Source organism: Lissotriton vulgaris, chromosome 12, assembly GCF_964263255.1.
Source record: "Lissotriton vulgaris chromosome 12, aLisVul1.2, whole genome shotgun sequence".
NCBI lineage: Eukaryota > Metazoa > Chordata > Amphibia > Caudata > Salamandridae > Lissotriton > Lissotriton vulgaris.
The window spans coordinates 163,987,003-164,009,067 of record NC_141700.1 but is presented as its reverse complement, the minus strand read 5'-3'; the positions used below and the strand labels follow the sequence as shown (position 1 = coordinate 164,009,067).

The following is a 22,065-nucleotide window of genomic DNA, read 5'->3' as shown; positions in this document are numbered from 1 at the left end:
CAAGACTTCTTCCAAGACGACAACAACATGCAATCATCTGAGCCCAACTCCAGGTGGCAATCTAATGCAAAGTGTAGAAATGTGCAGCTCTACATGCCAAGAACAGATGCATACTGGTAAGTAGCATTTTCCATTCACTCCTCTGTGCAGCCAGTGATGCCAGATTATTATTATTCTGTGTTTGTTCCCTTTTTTCTGATTGACTGGAGATCTATGGGATCTTTGGAACACTTTCATGTTGTATAATGTATTCATGAAAAAAACAGTTAGTCTACTAAGGAACTGGCTATAAATAATGACTTTATTTGTGTGATATTTTCAAGATATTGCATATGTCAGGCTTATATCATAGCATTCTTTAGATCATTGCAAAATGATGTTGATGCACATCAAGGTTTTCATTATTTTGTTGCTTTAGAAATCTTTCTGGTGAAGTTAGAGTTCCTTGCATTTTATCTTGTTGATTTTGTGATTATTATACATAAACCATAATTCAAATATGGGTTGCTTCGTAAGGCGTTACATGCTTACAGCAATGGCCATCGTAGGAAGATCTTAATTGTGATACTTGTTCATGATGAAATTAGAACTACTGCTGCAATTCTAATAACTTTTGAAACTGTTTAACTCCCTGGTAGATTTTTTGTGTGACTTTTGCAAAGAACCTTTTTATCCCTAAAGTGGAAAGCTTTCACTTTACCTTGTTACTTCTTTTTTATCATTGATATTTTCCCTATGTCAGTAATACATGATCGATGTGTTACTTTTTTGGAACTACTGAGCTATTTTTTATGGTTTGTTTGCACTGAAATAATGAAACAAAATCTGTTGGCTTTTGGACCCATTTTATTAGTAGTTGTAGTTTTTCCAATGGGGTGTACTCCCTGTTACTTCCTCTTTCCTGTTTCCTAATTTACTGTGTTTTTATCTCTGGAGTTCATTCCTCAGTTCACTTCTGCAGCACCATGGTTCAGTGCTGTCAATGAAGTTCAGTGCAGAACAACCTGGTTTGATCTGTCACCCACATTTCATATTTTGCTTAACAAATATTAGCAAGCTGCATGCAAAATTTAGATTTTTCACAGCTTGGTGGGCAGAAAATCTGGATTTTTTTTTTTAAGGACACGGCGGCCAAGATTATGCAAATCTCCTTTATTGCCACAACTCAGCAGTAACAATGAAGAGAATATAGAACTTTAAACAACATTCCATTATAGTATATAGAGCATGAGCACACATCCATCTTCCTTCTTTGTTATAGTCAGGTGCTGCGAAAAAGAAACATAACTTCGAAATGACGTGAAGGAATTTTTTTAAATAATAGAAATCCACGGACGACTTATTCTGGAAGAAAAAGAGACAAAATAGGTCAAAAGGAAGAAACCAGGGAGGGTTAACAAGTGGTGGGATAATCTTAGCCTCCGTGTCCTTACTTTAATAAAATCCAGATTTTCTGCCCACCAGGCTGTGAAAAATCTAAATTTTATGGCATGACAAAGAGGCCAAGATTATGCAAGTTTAAAGTGAATTAAGCACATTGTCGATCACATTATTGATTGGTCTAAAGTTCAAGATTTTAAATATACTTTCATTTGACCAGTCAGCGGCTCTAAGAATATCTTGGAGTCCTCCTCCTAACATAAAAGCTTTAGAAGCTGATGCGCCTCTGAGGGTGTGTGAACTGAAGATAGACACATCAACACACTCGCGCTCATCACTTCTTTCACCCATCTTGCAAGCGTGGGAGATTAAACTGCTTTATGGGGGGATCTGTGAGAGATGAGTAGTTGAGTTCCAACACCTCTCAGAGAGGCAGTTCTCTTTTCATACTTTTTTAGGCATTTGACAACACACAAACTTTCATTCAAAGAGAAGGAAGGGTAGAAAATTGAAGATGACATAGTTTTTGTCCTTTTCTTAAGATAAAAACAGACTCCCTCAGGTTGATAAGCTCTGCTAGAAACATCTAAAGCCTTAACATCAGAGGTTCGTCTAAAAGAAACTAAGCAAAGCACTACAGTAAGCTTGTAAGAGATACGTTTAGGAGAAAGGTTAACATTGTCTCCCCAAGAGGATACAAGTTCTAAAACATTTCTTACGTCCCATATGGCCGAATATTTAGGGGTTGGAGGATTAAGAACACGCATAATTCTCATCATTTTCTTAGTTAAAAGGTTTTGTCCCACCAAGATGCCATCCACTATGGAATGACCCTCAGCTATTGCTGATCTATAGACATTAACCGTTCTGTAAGATAGGCCAGAAGCAAACAGTTCCGAAAGGAAATTAACTACGTGAGCTTAATCAGTTGAAATGGGATTGCAGTGTTGTTGAATACACCAGCGAACCCGTTTGTTCCACGCCAGTCGATATGCCTTCCTTGTTCCAGATGCCCAAGACTCTGATATGAGTTGGAAAGCATCCCGCGAAAGCCCTGGGATTTTCCATTGTCGCCTGAAATCTCCCTTGTCATCAAAGTCAATAGACCCTGGTCTTTGAGAGGATGAGATTAGCCCTCTGGACCCCAAAGTATTTGCATGAAAGGCGGTATTAGGATTGGAAAGTCTACAATGATCTCTAAAATGACTGGGAACCATGCCTGTGACCTCCAAAGAAGGGTTATCCCTACCATGCTCTGTAAGTAACAACGGGCATGTAAGAGAAGACGTGGAAGTATGACAAACGGCTGGAAGGCATATGGCTTTAAGCCCCGCCAGTTCTGAAGGAAGGCATCCACCCCTGATGCTTGAGGATCCGGCTTCCAACTGAAGAAGCTCTTTAGCTGTGTGTTCAGTGTGACCGCAAAAAGATCTGTCCCGAACGGACCCCATCTGTTTTGGATTATCATAAATACTCCTTCATCTAGTTTCCAGTCGCTGGAATCCTTGAAATTCCTTGATAACCAATCTGCTGCGCCATTGTTCAAACCAGGAATGTGCTCTGCTGTAACACAGTCCCTTGTTCAATCAATAGCTCCAGAACCCTTTCGCTATTTCCGTAAGACCCTTTTAGTGTGGTCCCCCATCTTGTTGACGTATTTCACTGCAGAGACATTGTCCATGCGCCGCATTAGGCAACATTTTTGATTTCTGAGTGAAGCTTCAAACCGCAAAGGAACCCGCTAGTAGTTCTAAGCAGTTGATATGTAGGTCCTTCTCGCGTTTTGTCCAACGACCCCCTATTGATGAGTCGCCGCATGTGGCACCCTATCCTTCTAGGCTTGCATCTGATTCTATTATCAATTCTGGGCCTTCCCCAAAGATGGCCCTGCCATTCCAGGCTTCCGCATTCTTTAGCCACCAAGTCTGTTCCTTCTTGGAGTTTTGGCCTAGAAATGTCATTTATGAGTAGGAGAGATTCGTTCTGAGAGCTTTCGCTTTCAGTCTCTGAAGGGCTCTGTAATGTAGAGGTCCTGGAAAAATTGCCTGAATGGTTGAAGAAAGGAGTCCCAGGATCCTGGCCAAAAGTTTCAGGGGAAAAATTTCCATTGATAGTATCTTTCTGAGTTCTTTCCGAAGTTTCTTTATCTTTTCCCTTGGTAATTTCAGTTCTGCATTCAGTGTGTTGACCATGAAAGCCAGAAATTGAGTTTCTTGGCTTGGTATTACATATTACTTTTTTGTGTTTATTACGAAGCCTAAATGTTGAAGTTGGCGGATAGTAAGACCCGTGTGACGAGTTACCATCGATTTGGATTGACCCATTATGAGGATAACGTCCAGATAAATAACTAACCTTACTCCCCTTTCCCTTAGCCAAGCTACTACCGGACGCAATACCTTGGTGAAACACCAAGGGGCTGAAGAAAGCCCGAAGGGGAGGGTGCAAAATTCACAAAGTTTTCCTTCCCATGTGAATTGGAGGAATTTCCTGTGTCTGTGCCAAATCGGGATAGTCAGATAGGCATCCTTTAAGTCTAGATGTGTTAACCAGTCTCCCTTTCTCAAAAAGTCCCTTAGGAGGTGTATTCCCTCCGTTTTGAAGTGGTGGTACGTTACCCATTCGTTTAAGCTTTTCAAATTTATGACAGGTCTCTGCCCTTTGTTTTTCTTTTCCACTAGGAATATTTTGCTCCCAAAACCTGTTCTGGAGCTCTTTTATTGCCCCTTTGGCTAAAAGGTCTGTTACTTTTTGAGAGACTCATTTTCTCTGATCCTGAGAGAAGGTTATTTCTCGAGGTCTTTTAGTTTGAATGAGGGTACCAGCAAATTCTATTTTGTAACCCTTGACTGTATCTAGAAACCACGGTGGGTCTAGAGGATAATTGTCCATAGCCGGGGAACTGATCCCACATTTACCCGTCCCTTCCCAAAAATTTGTCTTGAAAAAATACTTTTTTGATGTCGCGTTGTGACTTCTGAATAGAGCTAAAGGCCCTGACATATTTTGCCATGTCGCAAATAAACTCTTCTCCAAAGAGGAGTCCTTGAGAAGAGGGTCCTCTTTCTTTATTCGCTAGCTCAATTAGTTTTGGGTCAATTTTTAGGAGAATTCCTTTTCTCCGTTCATTAGAAATAGTAGTATTAGCGTTGTCAATCAGGCAGATTGTCCTGATAGGTGTCCCTTCAACATAGGCGTATTCGGCTAGTTCAAATATTTTTGTTATTGGCCCAATTGTGTCCAAGAGGCGGTCTTGACACGATCTTAGGCTCTTGTCAATCCCTTTACTAGGGTCTTTGGCATCCTTGGCTATAAAAGACACGATCTTAGGGTCAAGTTCAGGGGTCATAGTGATTTTATCAGGAAGGGATGGACGCAGGCACTCAGACCTCAGTCTTGATCTCTTTCCTGAGCCAGAAGGTAATGTAGTCCGCTACATGTTGGGAAGGGAACCATTCTAGGGATAAAGGGTGTTTGATTAGCAAGGGATAAAACATATTCTCCCCGAAGGGGTCGGTAATGCACATTTTTGCGCCTTAGGCCTTACTTGCCTCTTTAGAGCCTCCCGGTGTTTTGTCTCCTATGTTCTCATCTTCCGAGTCAAAGTTTGATGAACAGGAGAGATTGATCTCTGCTTCATCCTGCTCGTCGCTGTCAATGTGTATAGGGGGTTCAGAGTTTGTCTGTCGCCCTTCTGTGATGCCCGAGGCATTGTTCTCTTCACCGCCTGAGAAGTGTGAATCATGTGTTTTCCTTGTTTTCTTAGTCTTTTTAGAAGTATCAACAGGGTGTTCTGTTGCGGCTCTTTTCTTTGGGGCTTTAACTGCCCCTTCTTTTGAGCCAAAGAAATGCACAGTACTGGTGGAGGGCCAGGCCCTTGACAGCATTTCAAATTTTTCATTAATTGTCTCCTTAAAAGAATCCATGTCTTTATCCATGGCCTTAGAGACCATTGTTTCAAGCTTACCTTCAAGGTTAGAATCTGGATTAGGAGACATTATAGGGGAAATGTATAATTAATATACTAAATCGGGTATAGTAATCTTCCTTTATTCTCTTTTTTTTAACGCAGAATAAGGGGTTAATATAGAGTTAAGAAAATTATCAGCCCCTCTTTTGTTTTTTTTTAAAGACTGGGGTACAGATAATAACTGGAGGAGGTGGAAGAGGTTAATTTCTAATTTGTAGCCAAGGAAGCGTATGCCGGTAAAAATATCCGTGTAAGCTGGTAAAAATATTCGTGTCGCGTTGGTGTAACAGCAGCAACTGCCAAATGTTGCTTGCTGTAGTTATGACAACTACGCACGTCTCTTGCGTGCGTGGTTGTTCCCTATGGCCATTCCTTCAATTTTCCTCTCCCCGCGATGCACTTTTGAAATGAGCATCGTGGTGGGCAAGGAAGACTGCTGGCATGCTGCGAGGAGCTGGGAGGACACGGAGGTATTTAGACTAATGCCGGGGCGGCCCTAAAAGACAACACAGTATGTGGCAGGGCTCGGGACAATGGAGGCAGGGACGCGCCTCAGCTGACAGACCTGGCTCGTGCTCTAAGGGCGCACCCAGGCAACGCCTAGCGATCGCGTCTATTTTTCAAAGGACGCATGGTGGAAAGTGAGCTGTAAAACTCAGCAATAGTAGATCAGTGCGGCGCATAAGCGAACAAAGGCCCAAGAAGGCACAATTTGAAGGGTCTAAAAGACTCCGGGGGCAAGTGAAAGAAAAAAAGGAAAGTGGTGAAAAATACACAAGTTTGTAATGTCTAAATTAATAAGGTATTCAAAAGAGCCATTTTTAGACCAGAGATATCGCACAGTAGGGTCGATAGGACCAAGTTATGTGATAAATAAGTACAATCTGGTAAACATATACATTGTATAAGCACGAATAAAGTGAGGGTACTTATCTTGTTGAGCAGCAGCAACAAAGAAGGAAGATGGATGTGTGCTCATGCTCTATATACTATAATGGAATGTTGTTTAAAGTTCTATCTTCTCTTCATTGTTACTGCTGGGTAATGGCAATAAAGGAGATTTGCATAATGTTGGCCTCCGTTGCATGCCATAAGCTAGCTGCATGCAAAATCACAAAAACTCATTCATGTTCGTTTCTATATCTTTTATATAAAGCTTTTTAAAAAAGGTGCTGCATTGTGGTAGACCCTTTCATGTGGGAGGTGCTTTATCTCTCGATCTTGCTTTAATTAAAGGTGGTAACCCTGATCTTTGTAAATGATAAATTGAGCCAAATGTGATTTTGTTAAAATCAAAGGGACAAGAAAATTCTCCCTCCCGAAAAAAGTTTATAGAACTAGGAAAGGCCAAACAAATACAAAATAGGGAGACAAAAACCGAAGTAGTAAATTAATGGAAGACTTAGGGGGAAAAAACCTCACCCGAGTTCAAACAAAAAGCAAAGAAGAGCAGGAAAGAAAACAAATATTCATACAAGTGCACTTTGCAGGACTTGTTGTCTGTCCTGGTTAACCCTGCTAGTCAGCAGCTCCACCACATCCATAGAAGAAGTTCTTGGGTGAGGCTTTGAAAGAAGACCTCTTCAGCAACCAAACAGATTCCAACATGCCTGGTACACACTGGAAAAAAAAGTACACACCATGACATCTGAGTTATGAACTCAGTGTTATGTGGCCCCTGGCATGATGCTGTGCAGTTTAGATGTGCAACTAATTGCTTTTATACTGATCAGTAATCTGCGTCCCACTTTGCATCACACAAGAGCCCCTTCAAAACCTTAGTGTGTAAATTTCTCTGTTTTCAACAGTTAAGTTGTTGGCACCTATCTATGCCTCAGGCACATCAGTAAATAGTCTTTGTGTTGAAAGTGATAATCTCTTGTGGGTTATGGGATGGAGAATGCTTACATGATGTAAACCTATAACTGCCACTAGAAGTTTAGTTCTGGACAAAACCAGGAGGTTACTGAACAAGACAGAAACCGACATTGAGGGAACATAGATCCATGCCTAAATATCTTACTTTATCTTTGTTTTATTTTTTAATGTTAACTTATTATTTTTTTCCATTTTTAATTTTTAGGTCTCGGGCCTAACCTACCCTGCGTAAGCAGCGTGGGGGGCGTAGCCCAGAGTCCTCTTCCCGGGGTTTTGAAAATGGACCTTGGATTCCACAACGCTCGTGCCCTTGTGGAATCCAAGGTCCAATTTCATTGGCCTTCGGGTGCGTGCTGCTTCTAAACAGAACACGCAATAGGCCATAGGCGGTCGCGTAGCTCCGCCTATGGCCAATTGGTGTCTGTTACGCGCACCAGAGGCCATATGTTTTGAATTATTGCGGCTTTGCCGCCGCCATACTTCAAAACATATGCTCGCAGTGGCGCCCGCGCACCACTTGCGAGCTTTTATTTTTTTTTAGGGTCTGGGAAGGGGAGTGTGTCCGTCCGTTGTTTGAATGTGTGTGCTTGTTAGATAGCGTGCATTACAAAATTAATTACATGCAGGTACATGGGACTGTCCTGTCCAAGGATAACCAATGTCTGAGAATAAATACATTTTGAGTTATTTGAAGGCAAGGACTCTTAACAACGTAAAAGGTTAATTATTTCTCAATTTTAGAAACAGTTCAAAAATACCTGTTGATTTGCCATGTAAACTTTGTTGTTGAAATTTTGGGTGTCAGATCAGAAACGGAAGCTCTTAGAATTGCACTGCATGTTTTGCATTGAATTGGTGCGTGCCATCTTTGGTGACGTAACCAGGAAGGACAGGACTCCACTTCAGAATGTGTAGTGGATTCCCATAAATTTCCCTTTCCTGTGATGTAACCGACCCACTGCCAGTACGGAGTCCTCACAGGTGTGAAATACCCTTGTAGTGCGTGCCCCCCCCGACCCTGCTTAAAGTGCAACCTCCCTCCTCCACTCACGCTCCACGTCACCCATCCCATCCCCCCCCGATCCATGGAGTTATTTGTTGACAAGGGCGAGTAAGTGCAGAGTGCAGGTGACTGTGAAGGGTACGAACACTCGAACTAAGTCCAACACACACACACACACGCGCACGCGCACTCACACTCACACTCACACTCACACTCCACACACACCTCCAGCCGGCAGGGCACGCTTTCACCAGGCACACACACCTCCAGCCGGCAGGGCACGCTTTCACCAGGCACACACACCTCCAGCCGGCAGGGCACGCTTTCACCAGGCACACACACCTCCAGCCGGCAGGGCATGCTTTCACCAGGCACACACACCTCCAGCCGGCAGGGCACGCTTTCACCAGGCACACACACCTCCAGCCGGCAGGGCACGCTTTCACCAGGCACACACACCTCCAGCCGGCAGGGCACGCTTTCACCAGGCACACACACCTCCAGCCGGCAGGGCACGCTTTCACCAGGCACACACACCTCCAGCCGGCAGGGCACGCTTTCACCAGGCACACACATCTCAAGCCTGCAGTGCACGCTTTCACCAGGCACACACACCTCCAGCCGGCAGTGCACGCTTTCACCAGGCACACACACCTCCAGCCGGCAGGGCACGCTTTCACCAGGCACACACACCTCCAGCCGGCAGGGCACGCTTTCACCAGGCACACACACCTCCAGCCGGCAGGGCACGCTTTCACCAGGCACACACACCTCCAGCCGGCAGGGCACGCTTTCACCAGGCACACACACCTCCAGCCGGCAGTGCACGCTTTCACCAGGCACACACACCTCCAGCCGGCAGTGCACGCTTTCACCAGGCACACACACCTCCAGCCGGCAGTGCACGCTTTCACCAGGCACACACACCTCCAGCCGGCAGTGCACGCTTCCACCAGGCACACACACCTCCAGCCGGCAGTGCACGCTTCCACCAGGCACACACACCTCCAGCCGGCAGTGCACAATTTATACAGGCACACACACCACATCAGTGCACACATCAATTATGAACGCATCCACAATTAACTATTGTAGCAACTGCAGTATGGTGCACTTTACTTTTAAACATATTCATCTAAAACGCAGCATGCCACCATTGCTACAATTCCAATCCAACCCACATAATTCCACTACACACCACATGCATACACTCCATAACACATGACAAAATACATTGCCATTTACAATGCCATTAGCTCTAACTCAAATAAATCCGAGACCTATTGCATTTCCAATGCTTGTTTTTATTTTTAGCTCCTGTCTGCGCTCTTGGCTTGAACAAGATACTTCCTGCCCGACATGTCGGATGTCTCTTAACATTGCTGATAATAATCGAACAAGAGATGAGCAACAAAGAGAACATGTTGATGAGAATGTTGTTCCTGTGGCAGTTGCAGAGGGCAGACCTCGCCTGAATCACCACAACCATTTCTTTCACTTTGATGGTAAGTTAGTTAATTATAAATGTAATATTTCATGAAATGAAATGAAATGAAAGAAATGTGTTAAGCGCGAACAGCTGCCCTGAGGCCTCCAGGCGCTAGGGAATAGAATGAACCTTCTACTGAAGTTGATCACAGGGGGTAAGTTTGTTTTTAGTTAAAGAGGAAGTTTTTTAATTGTTTGCCAAAGGTTAGTAGGTTGGAGTTGGACCATAGATGTAGGAGGAGAGAGTTCCACAGTTTGGATGCATTGTAGGAGAAAGATCGACCTCCTGCTCTGGATCTTCGTATCTGCGGAACAATGGCTAGGAAGGCTTGGAGGAGCGAAGCTCTTTCTTGGGGTGGTAGGGAGTGACCAGGGAGTGGTTGATTACAGGGCCGGATTTCCAAAAGGCTTGGTGGGTGATGCACATGGCCTTGAACTTAATTCTTTCCCTAACAGGGAGCCAGTGCAGAGTTTTTAATCCCGGCCCTATCGGGGTTCTGCGGGGGATTCCAGAAGTGTACGGGCTGCACAGTTTTGGATCCGCTGTAGTTTGTTCAGGCAGTATTCAGGTGCCCCTAAATACAGGGTGATGCTAAAGTCAATACGGGACAGAATCAGGCCCTGGATGACTACCTGTTTGGCCTCGAAAGGAAGAAGTGGGAGGATTTTTTTCATCATCCTGATGAGATCAAAGCATGTTGCTGTTAGTTTGGTGACTTGTGTATTGAATGTTAGGGATTTGTCTAGCCATATTCCGAGACTTTTTATGTTATCTCTGGGTGTAGGGGGGACACCTAGGCTGGGGGGCCACAATAGCTCTAGGGTGGAGGGGGCAGATGGACCGAGGAGCATGAGCTCGGTTTTATCCCCATTGAGCTTTAAGCATGACTTCGTCATCCAGCTCTTTACTTGCTCCAGACAGGGAATCAAGCTGGTCTGTGCTTGCTGACTGTTCTTATGCGCGAGGGAGACCACTAGCTGGGTGTCGTACGTATAAGTGACGATCTTAATGCCATGCGGACGGAAAATCCCTGCCAGTGGTCTCATGTATGCGTTGAATAACGTGGGGCTTAGTGAGGAGCCTTGCGGTACCCCACATTCCAGAGGCTTGCTTGAGGAGACTGAGGCTCCTTCAAAGACTCGGAAGGTGCGGTCTTTTAGAAAGGACATGAGCCAAGATAAGGCTTCTCCTGATATTCCCAAGCTCAGGAGGTGGCGAAGGAGGATTTTATGGTTCACCGTATCAAAGGCGGCGCTCAGGTCAAGGAGGATCACTGTCACTGATCCCCCCCCTGATCTAGGATCCGCCTCGCTTCCTCTGTGACTGCCACCAAAGCCGTCTCCGTACCATGTTTGGGACAGAAGCCCGTCTGGGTGGTGTCAAGCAGATGGTTGCTCTCGAAAAATCTGGTTAGAGAGGTGTTAATGTGTTTTTCGACGACTTTGCTTGCCCAGGGGAGCAATGAGATAGGGCGATAGCTGTTGAGGTTGCCAGGATCGAGGTTGGGTTTCTTCAAGAGTGCTCGGACCCTGGTATGTTTCCAGGTTGGTGGAACTGTGCTAGTCACTATCGAGGAGTTCAATAACTCCAGTAGTGTGGGAAGAATCACCTGGCTAGCCGAGACCAGTGTATTCGGTGGTGCAGGGTCGCATGGGGAGCCAGATTTTATTTGGTGCATCAGAGACTCGAGTGTTACTGAGTAACTGTGGGAAGTGGGCTAGGGTGTTATGAGGCGACTCCTCTACTTCAACTGCTGGATAATATCTTTGGGGAGTGGGTCCGAGTCAAAGTCCGGAAAAGATGTGTAGATTTTGTTAACCTTAAGGAAGAAGAAATCAGCCAGATCGTTACATCGGGAGGGCACATTGGGGTTGGCGATTGGCGGGGGTGCAAGCGTAGTTAAGCTTTTTACCGTTTGGTACATTTCTTTGGGTTTACATTTGGCCGACATTATTTTGTCATTGTAATAAATAGATTGTGTCAGTTTTATTGCCGATTTGTAGGCTCCACTGGCCTCCCTGTAAGTGGCTTTGTCCGTAGCAGCGTAGCTCAGGTGCCACTTTCTTTCCAGCCTCTTACAGATGCGCTTTTTGTCTCTAAGTTCTTCTGAGTACCAGGTCGCTGTTTTGTGGTGTCTTTTTGAGCTAGTAGTGCGGAGGGGTAATATGGAGTCTAGTGAATTCTTGATCCAATTGTCGTATTCACTGTTGCCTTTAGAGGGATCGCCGTTGAGCACAGGCCTAGTTTTGGTAAGAATGTTGGTCCAGTCGTCCAGACATAGTTTGGACTAATTCCTCATTCTGCGGGGGATGTGGGAGGGTGGGACGCATTTGTGCGTAGTCCAGTTGAGTGGGATCAGGAAGTGATCAGTCCATGGAAGACCACTGATCGTGCCAATTGTTAACTGTGTGCAGTTGCTGAATACAGGGTCTAGTAGGTGGCCTTTTATGTGCGTAGGGGAGGAGACAACCTGCTCTAGTTCGACTGCCGCTAAGCTGGCCGTCATCTCTGTGGCGACGCGGTCCTGTGTATTATCGAAGTGTATGTTGAGGTCGCCAAGTAGTGTGAATGATAAAAAAGCATGGTTACTTGAGAGAATGATGTACACTTAAGTTATTCCACTCATCACCTGTAGCACTTTAGCCCTACTTACAAGTTGTATGGAGAAAGACGATTTTCTTTTTTCGAGAGCAACAAAAGACAGTACACGTATAGTGCGAAAGCGGAACTATGAATACTACCCTATATTTTGTTTCCAAATGCATGGTGATGTGGCAGGTTTCCTTCAACTTTGATGCAATTGGATATCTATACTTGGATAATTGGATAAAGCCAATTCTCAGGCAATTTACATACTGCATTAACTGGGTCTATAAATGAACTCTGGATAATGAATGTTCTCTTCAGTACATAAAATTCAGTTCTTGGGGCGAGCTTGGACACAAGTCTCAATGTTTCCTTTGAGAACCAACTGCATTCTAATCTTGTATGTCAATACATCCATTGATGTATTATCCATTCATCCAGGAAATCTCCTTTGTTCTGGGCTCTATGACAGTGTTTCTTTCTAGTTCCAGTAACCAACTTAACAAGCATTTCTTTTCAGGAGAATTCAGAGGATAACTGGTGGTACAGAACAGGGGCTGCGATTACTAGATCACTATAATCCGTGTAGGTACTTTTCTGAGAGCTCATGGCTCTATGAACACTGATTAGATCTGTTGTAATCATTGGAGTACCGCTTTGAATGTGGTCGATGGGGAATCAAACTATGAAATTTTTTTTTTTTAACTTATTTATCTATTTTATTGTATATGTCTGCACTTTTATGGATACCTCCGGTATTCGAATAAAGTTTCAAATTGCATTGACAAGATCACTCTCTTCAGTAACCCTTCAGTCCTTCTCATGAAGTGCAATGGGAAGGAGTATACATCTAAACATTGCTTTCAGCTCATTTGATTATGACAATCTCCACGGGCTTCACAGTATAGTATGTTTGAGCTCACATGGGCGAAAATCTCCAGAAGTAGTATGCCACTTACTACACAATTCTGTCCTTATGCCTTCTGTAACATTGAGCTTTATTCTCATTCAGACAGACAATATTACGACTAATTGCCTAAAGGCAAGGATGCACAACACGAGAATCCTGTTGTGGAAAGCACAGATTAAATGGATAAGAGGAAGAGGTGTGGCGCCGCGGCCAGGGTGACTGACTCCGGAATCTGGGGACCATGGTTCGATCCCCGGCGACGGCAGCAGATTAGCCCAGCACCATGTGACTCTGGGCAATAGCTTGCTTAATCTTCCCGACTGCCCCCGGCGCCTAGAGACCCTAACGGGTGATTGTTCGCGCTTTACAAAATGTGGATTATTACAAAAATGTGGACTGAAAATCCATGTTACAATTGTTCACCTACCATTCTTTTAGAACTTAACTGACATTTATGAAAGGAACATGCTTCAGCCTGAACGGCAAGATGCTCCAAGAGATCTTTCCTGCTTGGGGAACCCCAGATGGTGTTTTTATTTCCTCCCTCGGACAAAATTTAAAATTCCATAACTTTGTATCTTGATTACCCCATATTCATTTCAAAAGTGCGTTCTTTTGATAGATCAGTCTAGCCCATGTCGCCTCCCTTTTCTCTGATTTATCTCCTGCCCAACATAATTTTAAAAAGCAAAGCATGAATGATGTTCATGGTTGCCACTTGACCACAACCCTGTAGGTAGCTGCTCTACTTCTGTTCCAAAAACATGCAAAAGCTTCCTTGCAGGCCAGTTTTGTCCAGGATTTCAGACATGACTCTGCTCCCCAAGCATACAACTTCTGAGTTTGACTGCTTGACTCCTCGGTAAGTACCTGTATTATAGACACTTTCAATTCTTGAGTAGCTGCGTGACCATCTTGGGGGGTTAAAAAAAGCAACCGCCCATAAAATAAGAATGGGTTTGGAAGTGGTTCAGAATCTAGTGAAGTTGACCTGAGTTTATGTGCTAAGAGTAGTTAAACAGTCGGTGGTCAGCAATAGGCAATGATGGCGCTCTAAGGTCTAGCACAAGTACAAATCAGTTAAGGCAGGTAATCTGGCACGGTGCATAAGGTTGGGAAAAACCACCAGATCCCCACGTTTGTGGCCAGCAGGTCACTAATGCTATATATAAAAATTCCCTGCACATGTTCAAAAGTGGATCCATAAAGTTACATTAAATATCACAACAATGCTTATCTTTATATTTTCAGATGTCTTTAATTCAAGATCTTTAATCCTTCTTAGCCAACACGTGTTTTGTTGCTGTTACAGTGGATTACCCTGCAACTTCTTCAGGGCTGAGGTTAGTTTCAAGTAGTCTCTTAGGTTGTAATTCCACCCCGGAAGGGGTTCCTATAAGTACTTCTCCTGGAGAGGTGGACAAATTAGTCTCGTGTCCAGAGAGCTAAATATGCTTCCAAATAAAAGGGAGTTTCTTTCAGATGAGTTGCCCTATCTGGCAATATTTGGGTAGAACCCTTCAGATCTCCAGGCTGTGGCATGTTCGCTGTGCAAATCAGTTGAATAGACTGCTGGTTTGCACGGCGAACACACCGTTCTGATTCTGTTCAGTCACACTTTGCTACAGCCTACTTTCCCATATCACTGCCCCGTTTCAAAACCTTGGAGCCTCTATTTGATAGCCAGTGGATTGCTCTTCATGGCCAGAGTCCCAAATTTGTGTTTAATTTTACCTTGCATGGGTTGAGGTGTACTATTCTGTAGACAGTGCTGTATTGTATGTTACAAGCCTTGAGCGTGTCACTTGTTTTAGCTTTGATACCACCTCCTCCCTGTACTCTATCATCCTACATGACCACGTTATATGTAGGAACATGGCACCCTACTCAACACATTTAGGACAGGTAGAGGTCCTGGTAGGGTATGTGCTTAGCAGTCAAAAGGGTGTAAGACACATAAAGTGGAGGTAATCCGTGTGTCAGTTTGAACTGTGCATTTCCTGCAATCTTTTGCACCTTCATGCAGGTTTCCCCATCTCCACATTTGTCAAGGAGTTTGGCAGGTCGCTTTCTCAAGCTTATCTGGCTTTTGTTGTGACTGAAAGTTTGTCAACCTTCAATGCCATTTTAAGACGCAAGACCAATCTCCTCCCTCCTCAAACCTCTAGGAGCACCTCCATAGTAATGGAAGATTCTGCCACGTCCAGGAAGTTAGTCCTAACCTCACTGGCTGTGTGCGGCAGCTTAGTAAATTGCAGAAACTGCCTAGTTTCAACACCGATGTTCTCTCAAACCTCTCCAAAAGATATAAACCTTATCACCTAGGTATATGTCACCCAGTGTAAGGGACCCTCCCTCCCCCTACACTGCCAATGATGTGTTCACCTGTACACAATGAAAAAGCTGTGACAATTTAATCCACATGGATTCTGAAGGGTGGTCTCTTCAACACTCTTAGGGGCCATTTCCTGTGTATTGGCCACTTGACGGACTATCCATAAGGTGCCTGGGAGATGATATTCCCCTCTTATCAGGTAGACTGGCAAAGTTCCCTCTGGAACATCCCCTCTCGAGGAGTCTTGTTTCCCACTTTGGACTGTCTACTCACCATGTTGCTGCATGCTGTAATTGTGCAGCAATATAATAAAGTTCTGGGTCTGGTAAGCCCAGTCCTCTACGCACTCCATCTATTTTCCACACTACCAAGTGCACCCTGTTTCTTTTCCCTGCCCATAACAGTAGGACTAACAAACTAGCAATTTCTCGGAAAATAGGGTTCAAGACAGGGCATTTTGCGCTATGTACAGTAGCAGCACCATTTTTCGCCATTGCCACTGTACCCACTATGGAGAGGAGAAGATAATTCCGAAAGTTTGTGGAGGCTCTAAGCCCCTTCAAGAGCTTACCCACTTTATGTGCATGATGAGATGCAGCAGGTTGGGACACCCATATTCCCAGGTATTAAAACGATGTCTGTTCCCAATGTTAGCGTAGGGCGGATAGTTTCGACTGCAACGTTTCTCTCAGCCCTGTTAGGGAGGAGTTTCATAGTGTATTTTGTTCATTAATGTTTACCTTAACCTAAGACTGTTGCAAATTCATCCAAGCCCCAAATGGATCGAGCCTGGTACACCAGGACGACATTTACATATGGAGAGACCCCATGTACCACATCGCCCATCTGTTTTCACTGTGGCTGCAGTTCTTATCACAGCCATTTTACTGTGCGTTTTTACCGCTATTGCAAATTACAGAGGCTGTAACTGATACCCTGCCTGGTCCCCCTGTCCACTCTCCTGTTGCCAGATGTCCTGCCATCCGAACTAACTCTGGCAACCGGGTTCTTTATACAGGAGCCCCGCCAATCTCAGAAAATTTCTTCCAGATCCCATCTATCTAAGGACCTCAAACATGTACTCCCAACTGAGGGAGTCCAACTCCTTTTCAATGTCAAACTCCTCTAGGGCACATTCTTCTTAGGCCTCCTCGGTCGAGGCTATGACATGATTGAAGCGTCTGATATTCATGAGCGTATTGCGGCCTGGGATAAAGTTGCATTAGTCCTCATCGACTAAGGTCCCAACCCTAGTTTAGAAATCTACTGGCTAATATATTGGAGAGAATCTTTGTATCTACATTTAGCCTAGATAACGCCAGAATGAGCCAATCTCTACCGGGTTTTTATCGGGTTTCTGTAATATCCTCTCTCATGGTATCTGGTAATATATCGCTGAGCTTCGCCTCCAAGTACATTTCTAGTAACCTATCCACCACAATGTCAGTGTATGCTTGATAAAATTCTCAGAGGAATGTGTCCCTTCCAGGGGCCTTGCCTGTGGACACAGTGCAAAAAGCAGCCACAACCTACTCTCTAGTGGTTCCTAGCTCTAGCGCTTCTGTATCTTTGTGGAGCAGCTTTGGGAGCCCAAGAGGTTCCACGAGTGTCTTGCGCTAGTATGTGTTGTAAGTGCTGCTTCATGCCAAATATTTTTTACATGCATACGGCCCAGATCCAATTGCACAACATCTGTAGATTCCCACTCCAGTTAGCCCTCTAAGCTGACTCTGATTTCTGACTTCGACACTGCTGGTGAGGGCCTCTAGCTTCAACAGTGAGGTTGATGTTCAATATCATCAGCCGTCCCATCATAGCTTAGCACCAATGGGGAATAGTCTGAGAGGAGTCTGTTTAAGTACTAAACTCCTTGTAGCCTGGAGTTCAACTCCCTGCATTCTAAGATACAGAGCCAGCTCACTATAAGTGTTATGCGTCAATGAATGACATGAGTACTGTCTGTTCATAGGGTACATGACACGCCATATATCTATACAGCCCAACTTTGCCATTACCTCGGGGAGTATATCAATCATCACTGGTTTAGTGTGGTGTTGTGGGGGGGTTTGGAGGGAGGGATGGATTGGATAACCTATTTACATCACTGTCCAATACCCTATTCAAATTGCCAGCCCAAATCAATTGTAAGGCTATGTAGGGGAGAATGATTTGATATATAGTCTCTAAGAAACGTTATTGTCTGTTTTGGCAGCAGATGAATTTAGCGCATAAACTCCACCCCTTCCATTAGCTCATAGAGTATGAGATATTGGCCCTATACGCCTGCTGTGGAGCGTCTTTGCTGAAAGGGTAATCTTGGGGTCACCCATATTGTGACTCCCCTGGCATACGAAGAGTACATGGAAAAGATCATTTGTCCGACTATTTCTTTTTCGATATACCCGCTATCTGTTAGGTGAGTTTCCTGGAGCATGGTGATTCTATTTCATGCGGTCTGAGGTGTGTGTGTGTCCCGTATAGCTTTGTTTAGGCATATAGCCCATGAACGCTCCAGATGGCGATCTGTAATTTTGTAGTGTGGGCGGCAGTCATTTCCAAAACAGGTTGTTCGTCACAGGTATGGACGCAGTTGCTACCCATGGTTGAGCTCATGTGCTATTGCCAGGCATATGTGGCACTATACATTGTATTCTGAATGCAACGTATGTGATGGGCTGATAGTAATCGATGTATGTGTAAACTAATCCACCGCCCCCTCTAGGGTAAACACTGTCAACCATCAAACTAGGGCATCCCAATCCCACTCCAAACATAAGTGTTATAATAGGTCTATGTGATTCTGGGTTTTAACTCGGTTCTAAGCTAATCCTAATGTGGTATAATACATGGAAGGACGTGATTACCCCAGGGATGCCAAGACCCACACCTTCCCGGCTACTCGCCCAGCAACAAGACCCTCAAAAGACCCTGAATGCTCTCTTGAAAAGGGACTGGACAAGCCTACTATGTTGTCACAACACCCACTATGGCTGTTCAGAATGCGGAACTTACCTGTAGCAGGTCCTCCCACACACCAGTTGAACAGCTGACGCGGGGCAGGGGGACAGCAGAGCAATTTGTACATTAGACCGATCAGAATACACAACAACAGTTTATTAATCAGTTCAAGCCAAATGCTGGTAACCCGCTCATCTGCTTCCTGCCATTTCATATGCACCTTCGTAGCCTTTCATACTCAACAAGTTTACTCTCGAGCTGCAGTGCGCAGTGTCTGCTCAGTATGTGTCCTCAACAGGAAGTTTGCTCGTTGTGTCCCCAAGAATGTCACTTAACAATCATGTCACTAAACAATCATGTCACTATCTAGCTGGACCGCATACGCACTGGGAAGAATTCCTGTGTCTGACTCCCTGTGTCTGTCGTGATTTAATGTCCAGTGTTCATCTTCACATGCCACCGGCCGTTCAACAGCCTCGGTAAGATTGCTCATGTCACGCCACCTACCATCATTTTTCACTCCCTCTGCATTGTCCTACTCTCTCTGATGTTAGCACTGCCCCAGTCCTTTTGTCCAGTTCCAACCACCCCACAACTCCTGTGGTGAAGTAAAGAATTAAGATTTGCCATTATGTAGTCAGATTCATGAATTTTCTCTGACTATAGAGAAGAGGTTCAACAAATGCTTAAAACATTTGCAATCGTGAAGTAAAAACTGGAATCTTTATGACACTGTACTTATAGCAGGGGTCACCTCTGGTGCGAAATATTCATAGAATTGTGTCCTTCCCCCTGTAGTTAAAGATTTTTGCAATCATAGCCATAAATGGGCACCCTAGGTGGCATTGGGCCAGATCCCTGGTCACTCGTTCAATCACACACAAGGGAAAGTCTTGCTGTTGCATATGACCGCTTGTTAACTTTGCCTCTGCTCCCTGGGCACCATCTCCAGGGAATATACGAGAATTACAGTCTGAGCTTGGGCCTAAGTCACAAGCACACAGTGCATCACTCAGCCTCTTTTGCGCTGCTTGCACACTATTTGATGCTCGTCATCTCCAGAGGTAGTGGGAATAAAAATATGTTCGAGGCATGTGAGCGGTAGATCACATGCTGTGCTAAGCTCGCCATCTAGTGTTGGGTCTGGATGTTTGCACTTTGTTTTTGTTCTAAGAGGTCTTTTACCGTCACAAGGTAGGTGACTCCTTCTTTTGGTGATAGTGCGCATGGGCATCGACTCCATCGTTAAATTGTTTGTCTGCCCTCTGGTTCGGATGCGTTTTGCTGCGCTCCGGTTCGGCACAGTTTCTCGGACGCCTTTGATGCGCAATCCACTACCGTCTACGGTATTATCGATTGTGGTTTCCCATTCTTCGCGTATCGTCTCAACTCAAAACAACTTCGATCGGAAAACCAGTGGCAGGCCATCGGGCCTACCCGCGCCAACAGGGCTAGGAGTCGATGGAACGGACTCCTTTGAAGCTCTGCCCCGGGTGTCGTGCTAAATTTCCAAGCACCAACTTGTACGAAGTGTGCAACCTCTGCCTGTCTCCAGAACACGACGAGAAAGACTGCGACGCGTGCCGATCATCTCGATCAAAGAAGACGCTTCGTGACTGTTGGCACGAGATGCAACATCAAAGCGGCTCCGCACCCGACATCTTCGGCGAAGAGTCCAACACAGAACATCCTGCTCAGGGAGCCGAGGTAGACTGACAACATATCTCCGTGTCCAAAGCTGACTCCGACATGGAAGAAGCGGAGCAGGTTACTCCGGGTCAGCGTACCATGAGTAAAGACACTCCCTTGCTCTCTAAACAAACAAAGAAAAAGACTCCGGTCCCTCCTCTGCCTTCAGTCCAAGAACGGCACCGACAAAAAGTTTCAGATTCCCCGCCCTTGGGCCCGGCACAGAAACACAAACAAAAGACTTCTGGGCTCGAGCCAGCCCCAAGTCAGTGCCCAACCAACGCCTTCGGCTCCGAAACGTCTCTGTGACAATCCCAACGTTACCGAAGAAGCCACCTTCGGCACGAAAGGTTCGAAGCCGAAACCTTCCACGCCAAAACCGGCGAATAAGGTAAAAAACTCGGTCTAAAGATCCTCGGCCCGATGCCACGCCTTCGGATCCGAAACAGGAAAAGCTGGTGATAAACCCAGAAATGGAACATATCCATGCCACCCTTCTAAAAAAACTGAAAATAGACCAGCCAGAGGATTACCACATTCCTCTCAAAAGGAAAGGTGTGGGTACTAACCCTTCTCCACCTTACCTTCCTCCTCCTTCTCCCACTGATCCCAATTTACTCATCACACCCGTAAATTCACTACCACGATCGACTGACCCACAGGATGACTGGGATGGGGATGGGTATGAGGATCAGGATAGGCTACAGGACATTGACCCTTGGGAAGATTATCATACTGACCCAAACACAGATAATGACACTGATCTATATCCGTCCAGACCCTCGCCACCTGATGATAATATTGGATAAAATGAGCTACTTAACAGGGTTGCTCAATATCACGGGGTGGAGCACCATAAGGAGGCATTAAAAGAGGGCTTTCTATTTGAGACCCTAAGTTCCTCTCGAAGCCACTCGAATACTGCCAATGCTTAAAGGGATGTTAAAGCATGCAGATGAAATATTTAAAGAACCTGTCAGGTCAAGAATTATTACACCTAGGGTGGAGAAAAAATATATGCCTGTCCCTACTGACCTCGCTTATATCAGAGGTCAGTTGCCCTTAGACTCTTTTGTGGTTTCCAACGCTCTAAAGAGAGCTAACTCACAGACCACAAGTGAGGCCCCTCCTCCTGACAAGGAGTCCAAGCTAACTGATGCCTTGGGCAAAAGAGTAGCTTTCCGAACGGCCAATATTGCTAATATTCAGGCTTTGTTGGCTCTTCGATAGGTCCCATTACGATGAGCTAGAAAAGCTAATACAATTTCTCCCTGACAAGCATAAGTCTAGGGCCAATGATCTTATCCAGTAAGGCAAACTCATCACTAATACTTCCATCAGATGTGCCTTACACACAGCAGACACGACAGCTCGTGCAGTAAACACTAGAGTACTACTACGCAGGCATGCTTGGTTGAGAATGAGTTGCAAACCTCCATTCTCATTCAACCGTTTCACAAGGAACATCTCTTTGGCCCAGCTGGAGAAAATTAAAAAAGACACGGAGGTCGCAAAGTCCATGGGGATTTGTAGTTATCTAGAAATAGGGGTTCCTTTCGTCACTCCTTTTACAGGGGTGGCTCCAAAAATGTTACACAGTCACTCCCTCCTCCTTTTACAAGGGTAAAAAACAATCACCCTCATCAAGAGGCTATTTTAGAGGTTTTAGAGGAAACAGTAAGGAAAGAGGCAGCGGCACTTCCCCTGCAAATAAACAGTGAATTCCTTCCGTTACCCCACGATCATTCCACTTTTGTTGGTGGACGTCTCTCTCAATGCCTGCCTGTCTGGAATTCAATCACCTCAGACAAGTGGTACTACAAATTATCTGATATGGTTACTGCCTGGAGCTTACAGACATTCAGCC

General features: G+C 44.9%; 1 protein-coding gene across 2 annotated transcripts in view; it reads left to right on the top strand.

Moving 5' to 3' along the window:
* Nucleotides 1–22,065, top strand: part of AMFR (autocrine motility factor receptor) — a 400,143-nt gene that overhangs the window by 219,140 nt on the left and 158,938 nt on the right. For both annotated transcript variants that reach the window (XM_086947689.1, XM_086947688.1), the window contains exon 9: nt 9,546–9,736. In XM_086947689.1, the coding sequence (XP_086803815.1) occupies nt 9,546–9,736 (191 nt within the window). The remainder of the gene's footprint in view (nt 1–9,545; nt 9,737–22,065) is intronic.